Source organism: Sinocyclocheilus rhinocerous, unplaced genomic scaffold, assembly GCF_001515625.1.
Source record: "Sinocyclocheilus rhinocerous isolate Xijiao unplaced genomic scaffold, SAMN03320098_v1.1 scaffold853, whole genome shotgun sequence".
In the NCBI taxonomy this organism is placed as follows: domain Eukaryota; kingdom Metazoa; phylum Chordata; class Actinopteri; order Cypriniformes; family Cyprinidae; genus Sinocyclocheilus; species Sinocyclocheilus rhinocerous.
This window is the reverse complement of record NW_015627738.1, coordinates 546,160-555,480: the sequence shown is the minus strand read 5'-3', so window position 1 is coordinate 555,480 and position 9,321 is coordinate 546,160. Positions and strand designations below refer to the sequence as shown.

Genomic DNA, 9,321 nt, shown 5'->3' with positions numbered 1-9,321 from the left:
ACTGTTCTTCAATGTTTAATTTATGTTTGAATAAATCCATCAAGTTTTTATGACAGCCACCATTTTTTTTATTGAAGTAGAAATATTATTATGCAATTGTAACTTTATTATTTTAAAAACTTAATTGTGTAATTTTAACAAATCAGTCAATTTTAACCTTCAGTATTATAGTAATGTAGTACCAACTGACTCTCGTGTATATTTTACAGCATTAGTGGAGAGATTTTTTTTTTCCTTGAGAAAATTTGGCATGTACTGTAGGCCTACATGATATATATCCAAAATAATCTATATCGAATCGAATCGGTATTCGAATCGCAAGCTTGTGAATGAAAATCGAATCGAATCGTGAAATTTGTGTCAAAACCCAGCCCTAGTGTTTTCCCACTGATAAAATATGACAACAGACATTTTAGAAAGGTTTTAATTATACTAATACTTCAGCAAGAGCTGAAACGATCTGCAATAGCAACTGCGGGAGGTAGTTTCACACTGCAAAAATCAAATATTTGCTATCAAATATGACTTATTTCTTGTTAGAAAATTTCACATTGAAAAGTAAATAAAAATTAAATTAAAATAAAATAATAAATACAATAAAATTTCAATATTTGCTCAATAAATTTCTTTAATAAAATAATCATTTATTGTTTGTTTTTGTTTGATTGACTCTTGGGAAGTTCAGTAGTATGAAACAAATATTCAGCTCTAATAAGATAAAAGACAAAGATGGGAATAAAACGGCCTATTAGGTAAGGATTCAGATGATAACAATAAAATTAAAGAAATAAATGACAAAACTGTTTTGAACATTTAAAATTTACGTTTTTTTCCCACAAATTATAGAAGTGTGTCATATAATATCAAACACAAATTACACTGTACAGATGATTGTTAAGAAGAACTCAAATCTTTTATGTTGACTTAAAGGCAATGAAAGCACAACATCAGAGACATTTTGAAAATATGTTTTTCCTATAATATTTTTTACTCTATAAAAGCACTCATAATCCCTCATTTAAGATAAAACCCCGCTCCTGTGTGTGCTGTGTTAGCACAGGGAGAACCGGCGAGAGTTGATGTTCATCTTGGTGACCCCGATGACCTTGAGCGGCGCCGAGAGGCCTAATCCAGGAGACATGGGGACATCACACAATTCAGACATATCGTCCCGCTCCTCCAGCTCAAACGTGGCGTCGTTCAGCATCTTGCGATGTTGGTTACACGTCTGCACGATTCTCAGATTGTTAATGTCACTGCGCAGGCACATTAGCTGACGCGCGAGCTGCTGGTCCTGCAAACGCATCTCTTCCTGCGACAGAAGGGAATAAAGAATGTAAACAGCTACTAAAAAACGAATATCCTGTAGATATAATGCATTTTGTGTGGCATTTCTGCAGCACTCGTGACAGTAAATGGAGATGTAAAACTAATAATTGTTTCCAAACAGGTTTCCAGCCTTCTCTTCAGACAAAATCTGCCATTATTCAGAAAACAGGTTGAAACTGAGGTTGACATTTCAAGTTGCTTAAACTAGTGGTGTGGATTTTGATTCATACCTGTGAATCTTTTCATACAATTCACCACGATTTTATTTTTCTGATTTGTTCTTTCAGTGGCCCTTTACATTGTTTCACCAGAATGTGCCGTCAAATGTCTATGAAGCAGTGATTCGTTCACTGAACTGTTTTGTTAAAAATGGCCAATATATTAAAATGCTGATCCAAATAAATAATAATAAAAATATAGAATAAAAATAATAATAATAATTTATAGAAATTGGCAATTTTTTATTTTTTATATGTGCTATATATATTGTTTACTATGCATTTTACCCACAAATGATTTTTTATTTTTTTTTTCATTTACTTGTACAGAAACCGAGCTGAAAAACTCACCAGCTGTTTCCTGAGCCACTCCAGTGCTTGGTCAATGCTTCCGAATCCCAGTGTGTTTCCTGACGGCTGCCTCCCTTCATGAACCACACTAATGCCCAGCGACGGCTTCGTCCACTTCACGGGCCGTGACGTTCTCTGTTTCTCGGGGTCACCAGGGGCCGCTGACGGCTCTGAGTCTCTGTGGCTCTGAGCGTGCATCGCCTCCAGCTGCACTCTCCAGTCCAGGTAAGACGGCTTTCTCGTCTCCAGTTTGAGCTTCTCAGTCAAAGCCTTCAAACTGGAGAGGTGGTCAACCTGCGATGCAGCAAGGCTTTCTGGGGTCTTCGATGCATGTGACATTGCCACTGGCTTTACACAGTGTTGCTTACAGGGAAACTAAAAAGCATTCAGTGAAAAATCTGGATAAGTTGGCAGACCGACATCATATTGTTTGAGAAACCTGGATCCATGGACGCAAACATGCAATTATCTTTTGTATTAGAGAGCTTTTATATCACACACATTAGTTATGATTCATTCCTGAAGATGATATAAAAACATATATTTTCATTTTTTTTGCTCTCAGTGTCGTTGAACTTCTTTTGCAGTTTCTCCGCAGACAATGTTTCACTTCTATGACTGTTGAAATAATGAGGCATCTGAAATATAAAAGAAACAAAAATAACATAAAACTATGCAGGAAGCAAATATTGAAATCTACTGTAGCCTAGGTTTTGATGTGCCAAACTGTCTAATAATATCAAATACAAATCGTCTTGTAAAAGAAAACATACCTGTGCAGTTCTGTAATGATGACAGTTTATAACAACACATAGTGCACTAACACTTGTTTTGCTAGTTAGTCTTCTTTTATAATAAGCACTTCCTTGTAATTTTGTTCTTGCCTCATCGTTGACTCTTGTAAAATGAGAAGCGGTAATCCTTGTGAATCTTACAAACAAACATGCCCTGTGTTTTAGTTGCACTGGAAAAGTGTTATTTTAGCATCATTAAGATACTATTATAGTTTGTTGATATTATTTTAATTAGATTTTATTTTTATATTTTCTGTTTATCATTTTGCTGTGTGTTTTGTCTTGTTTAACAAATATGTCTTTATAGTTTTATTAAGTTTTAGTTTATTTGGTTTGTAGTTATTTTAGTACTTAAACTAAATGAAAATGAGAAATGTTGTCTTGGCAACTAAAATATATCAAATAAATTTTTTTCATGTCTGTGAATTAGTGATTATTTCACTGATCTGATTTGTTAAAAAAAAACAATGAGACCATAAGTAAAAACAATAAATACTTTGTTTCTGTATAAATAAATTAAAAATAATTCTGCTTTGTATATTTTCTGTTTTCATTTTAATTTTAGTCTAAGTTTTAATAATTTTATGTTTCTTTGTCATTTTTAATATTTCTATTTATTTTTTAAAATACATCTATATATTTTATTTTTAGTTTATAGCTTTAGTAATTTTAGTACTTCAACTTAAACTAATTAAAATAAGAAATGTTGCCTTGACAGTTAGCTGAAATGAAATAAGTTTAAGATTTGGTTTAATGTCTACTTTATTTTAAGTAATGAATGAGTTGACGCATCCATCATATGATACAACATAATGAGTGAACAGCAGCTTTTGCATAAATGGATGAACAGATGCATTGTAAACTGCACAAAGTATTTATCGTGGTGACAATTTGTCTGCTTTTTGCGCAGGTGATTTGTGCAACATATCATGCAGTCAATTCATTACAGTCAGGAGATGCCCAGATACCTCTTACATGACAGTATCACTTAATGGCCAATTTCGAATTGGTTCCAAATTAGGATTATGAAATTCTATTAACATTCTTTTAGGAATTCTGACAAGCAGCACAATTACACAGTTAAGACTTTCTTCAAATGCATAAGTCATATATAGAAGCAGATTGTTTACATGTGATATTGGTCACAGTCTGCTGGACTCATATGACTGTGGTGGAGGTTGAGCGGTGAACTAGGACACAGCAGCTGCCTGCTAAACTGGGAACCCCTTGAGTCCAGCGCGTTTCTGAGTGATTCTAGTTCTAATGAGAGTCCAAACAGCTGATAAAAACATCACAATAATCCACAAGTAATCCACACCACTCCAGTCCATCAGTTAACATCTTGTGACAAAAGCTGAGTGTTTGTAAGAAAAAAAATCCATCATTAATGTGTTTCTGGCCAAAATACGCTTCCTCCAGTGAAAAAATCCATCCCGGTGAAAAAGTTTTGAACTGTTTCCACTAGTAAAAGGTGCTTGATCTGTGCATATTTCTCTCCTGATTGAGATGACTTTTTCACTAGAGAAAGCAATATTATAGATTATGGATTTATATTTTAGCCAACTGTTTGAAGTTAAAAAGTATTTTATATTAAATAATTGTATGTTATCTATTATTTATATATTATTAATTAAAATAATATTTTTCATTAAAAGACATACATCAATACAGAGTTTATAAGGTAAATAGTGTATGACAGTGACAGTTTTCTTACTCTCTGACTGGTTCCTTGATCCTAACCAGGTGAAGAGAATAACTAACCTGCAACTGACCTGTTTGTGTAGTTTATTAATCTTAAGGACATTTCATTAAAGATCATTTAGGTCAAACAACAGCCTTAATTAATGCACAGATCTCTCTAAAAACTAATACTCGTATTTTCTTAGACGAAATCAGCCTCGAGATCATTTCTACAAATACAGTATCACAGAGGTAATATTCCAGACGACACGCTGAGAGAAAACAGACAAATTATGAACTGCATTTCAATGACAGCGCTCGTGAATACTATCTAGTGACCTCTCTATATGTTATTATAGAGTTAAATGTCTGAATAGCAACCTACCTTCACCAAACCGCATTTAGACAGCGTCAAACCTAGTCTACTGCGAAAGAACGCGCCTGTGCCGCGTCGCGTAAACGAGGTCGTTCATTGGTCGAAAGACGCGTCGCGCTTCGCTCATTATAATACGACGTCGGGATTCCATCGCGTCACTCGGGAACGTTTTACGAACTTTCTGCGTCAAACGCACACACGAAACGTTTACATCCGAGAAGACGTTTTATTTTATTTAACGAGTGTGTGAAAACTAAAGTATCAGAAAGGTGTAGAAAAATCGGCGTGCTTCTGTAGCGGGGCTAGTTGTCACATTTGTTACTCAGGTTCTAGATTTATTTGTTTGTTTATTTATTTCTAAAATTCTGTATAGACACGAACCTTTAAGATGTCAGTGTGGTTTTATTGTTTATTCAGCAGCTGGTAAAAATATGATATTGAAATTTTACTTCGGAAGAGAAAAAAAGAATACTATTCTAATTCAAGATCGTTCTGAACCGGATGTATTACATTTACATTTAGACATTTAGCAGACGATTTTATCCCATGCGACTTAATGAGGACAATAGAAGCAATCAAAACCAACAAAAGGGCAATAATATGTAGCCTAAGTGCTGTGACAAGTTTCGTTTAGTCTAACGCAGTACATTCTACATTTAGAAAACAAGTAGATAGAAAAGAATGTTGGAACGCTAGTGTTTTAAGAGGGTCTTTTTTTAATAATAAAAAATAAAATAAGTAAAACGAATAGAAAAATAATAGAGAATGCTAGTGTTAGAGGGTCATTTATATTATAAATAAAAAGAAAACAAGAATAGAAAAAGAAGAGAGAATATTAGTGTTAGAGGCTCTCCTTTTTTAAAAAGAAAACAAGTGGTAAGAATAGAAATAGAATAGAGAGTGCAAGTGTTAGAGGGTCGAGGTTTTTTTTTTTTTTTAGTATCGAGATTGCTAGAGTTAGAAGGTCAAATGAAGACGGAAGAGATGCGTTTTTAGCCGTTTCTTGAAGATGGCTGGACTCGGATTGAGTTGGGAACGGTTAATGTAAAAGTCCGTATTTTTTTCACATTAGTTGTGCTCAATTCAAAAGAAGGTCGTATATACAAAAAACAAAAAAAATTACTGTAGATCAGTGATGGTGAAAAGTGAAAAGCACCTGCAGTGGGACGTCCCTCGCTTTCATTGGCTGCTGGATCTGTCAGTCATGCTGTGACGTCACGCCGGTATTGTGTTTGAGGAAGCGCAAGAAACTGCAGCAAACCCAGAACATATTTGACTTCATAAATCAGATCGACACCACCGAGGAGTTTAATGTGACTGCAGTTAAAATATACGCTTTCCGACGTCCCGAGCAGAAAGGTACGTTCATGTTTCGTCTTTTTAGTTCCTTGATGGCTAAGTTTGGCCGAAACCGTCATTGATCATCTATATCATAATCGATGCACCATCAGTAATAATGTGATCAGAGCCGTATAGTGCGAGTCTGTCAAGTTTTTTTCTTTTAGGTTGCAATTTTCGTGGTTCATTGTGAACGTTCTGTCTTCGAAACGCCCATTGGACGTTATAGAATTGCGTTGAATTATAAATGGGTTTTAATCAGGCCTGTATTGATTAATGATCAGCTCCAGTAAATGTAATCCAATATGTTTTGCACCTGCTCACTTTCAGTATTGGATTTAGAAGCACGTTTTGTCCTCAGGTGCTTCCTGTATCACTTCCTTGTTACACAAAACACATATTTTACACAGAAGTTTTACTTATTATAAATATTGATATTAATAATTATATGTCATTTCATTTTTTTCTAAGTTAAAGTAAGGGAAAGTGGACATTTATTAGGTGAAACATCTGGACTGTCCAGTATTGACTAACAGGTGAAGTTCCTGGTCATGGGTTCAGAGTCTATAAATATATGTGTGATTCTGCAATTGAAAGCATTTGATTGCTTAAAATTGTGAAAAGTGAAACTTTTTTTTAATCATTTGTCCAGGAATAAAGATCTGATTATGGCACTGACCTTCAAGAAGTGTTTAACATAGATCGCGAGATTAATAGACTTTAACACAACAGTATGCTAGCCTTCAATTAACTTTGAATGTATAAAAATTACATTTATTTAAAATGATTAAAATGATTAAATAACTTCTTTAATAACTAATATTTCGCTACAGCCTTTATCATAATACAAAATTTTTCTTTACTAACTAGGGCTCAACTAGTGATTATTTTGATAATCGATTAATCAATGAATCAGATGGGGGGGAAAAAATCAAAGGAGTTAGTTGTAAAATTAATAAAAAATTAACACAAAACAGTGAATTATCTTTGTAGGCTATGTACAATGAAACATTATGTGCAATTATCTTGAGTAACCATTATTACAGATTTCATCTTTTGGTCGTTTCAGCCCTATTACTAACCTTAAATTTTAGTACTTCAACTTAAACTAAATGAAAATGAGAACTGTTGCCTTGTCGAATAGCTGAAATAAGTAAGAATAAGTTAAAGAATAGTAATTTAGTTGTGTGTTTTTGTCATTTTTATTTAATTTTTTTATATGTCTATTTGGCAACTAGTTGAAATAAAGTAAGTTTTAAAGAAAGTTTAAGTTGTACATGGGTCAAAGACGAAAAAGAGTTTAAGCATAAAAAACGATAAGTGTAATACTGCTTTGAATTGTTGTTGTTTTTCCCCCCCCCAAAAAAATTAAAAAGTTTTCTGTTTAATTTAATTGCAATTTTGTTTTATTTTTTCTGAGCAAAAAATAAATATCATACATTTTCTCCTGATTTACAGAAGAGACCCACTAAAATGTCATTCAGTGTAACAATCTTGTCAGGCATATTTACAACAAAAATCAATTTATGACATATTAAAAGACTAATTACTTTCACCCCAAATACTAATTAGTTGTAATTTTACCTTTTTTTAAATTTGCCACTATCCTAGATTTTGCCCATTTGTCAGTAAGAATTTTTTACTCATTATGATATTCTAATGGGCCGCTTTGTGATATCACAAAGCCCGGAAAACAAACGCTGTAGTCCAAACGAGCCGTTCGTTGTAGTTCTTGAAAAGGGATTTTTAAAAAACGAAATATCTCCCTTTGGAGTGGACTTTGAGATTTGTAACTTTCTAGATCTTTTTTATGCCCAAACATACACGCTACACACTGACTTAAATTAAAAAAGTGAAAAAGCATAATAGGACCCCTTTAAAAGTAGAGACTTTACTTACATTTAATGTGCTTTCTATAGACATAAAATCACTTTTGTAAATTTCTTTTGATGCGGACATCTTAACGCCTTTGACCCACATGCAATATATGCGGTCAGTAAAGTTCGGGGTAGGTTGGTAATGGTCACAAGTTAAGTAGGATTGTCGACTGATGAATTGTCAAGTGTGTGTTAATGAGGAGATTGATGACTTGTGGGTAAAAATTATTTTCATTATGGGCCTTTTTCACTTGAACAAGCGTTGGTCTGTCTGTTATAAATAGTTTTCATATATCCACAGTGAAGAAAGTGACTGCCACAAGCGCACCTCAGGATGCAGGTCAGCGGTTATCTGTGTGCTCTCATCGCCTGTAGTGGATTAACCCTGTCTGTGTCGACCGGAAACCAAACAGGACTGGAATCTGGAAACGCCGCGCCGCCGCTCCTCCTGGTGTCGTTTGATGGTTTTCGTGCAGACTACCTAAACAAATACTCTTTTCCCAATCTCGAGAAGTTCTTCTCCGATGGCGTCCTTGTGCGTGAGCTGACCAATGTGTTCACGACGAAAACCTTTCCCAATCATTACAGTCTCGTCACAGGCCTGTACGCAGAGAGCCACGGGATACTTGCCAGTATTATGTACGACCCGGTGTCGAAAAAGAATTTCTCTATTCAAAATGACAGTGACCCTTTCTGGTGGAACGAAGCCACTCCGATTTGGGTGTCCGTGGAGGAGTCTGGATATAAGGCAGCGGCTGCTATGTGGCCTGGAACGGATGTCAATATTCAAAACCACACGTTAAAATACAAATTCGAGTACGACCCCAAGGTGACTTTCCAAGAAAGGCTGGGAAACCTCACACAGTGGATGACCACGGACAAATCTGTGAAGTTTGCCGCTCTGTATTGGGAAGAGCCCGACCGGAGCGGCCACATGTACGGCCCGGAGAACACCACAGAGATGAGCAGGGTTTTAAAGGAAGTGGATGGTCATATAGGCTTCCTGATGGAGCAGCTCAACAAAACGGGATTATGGGGGAAAATAAACGTCATCATCACTAGTGATCACGGCATGGCTCAGTGCTCTCAAGAGCGTCTTATTAAACTGGATGACTGCATCAGTCCGAGCAGCTATAGGGTGGTGGATCTCACTCCCGTGGCTGCCATAATCCCACTGGAAGGTAGGAATTTATTATTTATACTTCATTTAATTCATTTTTTAAATTAAAAAAAGTTTGTCTCCCACAGTAAACTGTGGTTTTGTATTTTATGTATTTATTTATTTTTTCCCCCTGCTGTCCAGATTACTGTTCAGGTTCCTATATTCCTATAAATTTTTCTAAAATGATATATTAAAA

General features: G+C 35.0%; 2 protein-coding genes across 3 annotated transcripts in view; one reads left to right on the top strand and one right to left on the bottom strand.

Moving 5' to 3' along the window:
* Nucleotides 1–854: 854 nt before the first annotated feature.
* Nucleotides 855–4,830, bottom strand: LOC107734252 (protein FAM167A-like). Of its 2 annotated transcripts, XM_016546177.1 has the most exons (4): nt 4,758–4,830; nt 2,400–2,536; nt 1,899–2,273; nt 855–1,312 (listed from the first exon to the last, which is right to left on the bottom strand). In XM_016546177.1, the coding sequence occupies exons 3-4, from the start codon at nt 2,235–2,237 to the stop codon at nt 1,052–1,054; spliced, it is 600 nt and encodes a 199-aa protein (XP_016401663.1). In that variant the 5' UTR covers nt 2,238–2,273; nt 2,400–2,536; nt 4,758–4,830; the 3' UTR covers nt 855–1,051. The 2 variants fall into 2 exon arrangements, with proteins under 2 accessions (XP_016401663.1, XP_016401655.1); XM_016546169.1 differs by having other exon boundaries at nt 1,899–2,536.
* A 1,114-nt stretch (nt 4,831–5,944) lies between these two features.
* Nucleotides 5,945–9,321, top strand: part of LOC107733460 (bis(5'-adenosyl)-triphosphatase enpp4) — a 5,217-nt gene continuing 1,840 nt past the window's right edge. Inside the window, exons 1-2 of the mRNA XM_016545080.1 lie at nt 5,945–6,107; nt 8,265–9,144. Of these exons, the coding sequence (XP_016400566.1) occupies nt 8,298–9,144 (847 nt within the window). The 5' untranslated portion in view covers nt 5,945–6,107; nt 8,265–8,297. The remainder of the gene's footprint in view (nt 6,108–8,264; nt 9,145–9,321) is intronic.

Bases quoted from the DNA above. Each gene is read 5' to 3' on its own strand.
- LOC107734252 (XM_016546169.1), bottom strand. From the start codon at position 2,237: ATGTCACATGCATCGAAGACCCCAGAAAGCCTTGCTGCATCGCAGGTT. The intron at 1,313-1,898 runs GTGAGTTTTTCA...CTTCTGTCGCAG, and splicing joins AGTGGCTCAGGAAACAGCTG to GAAGAGATGCGTTTGCAGGA.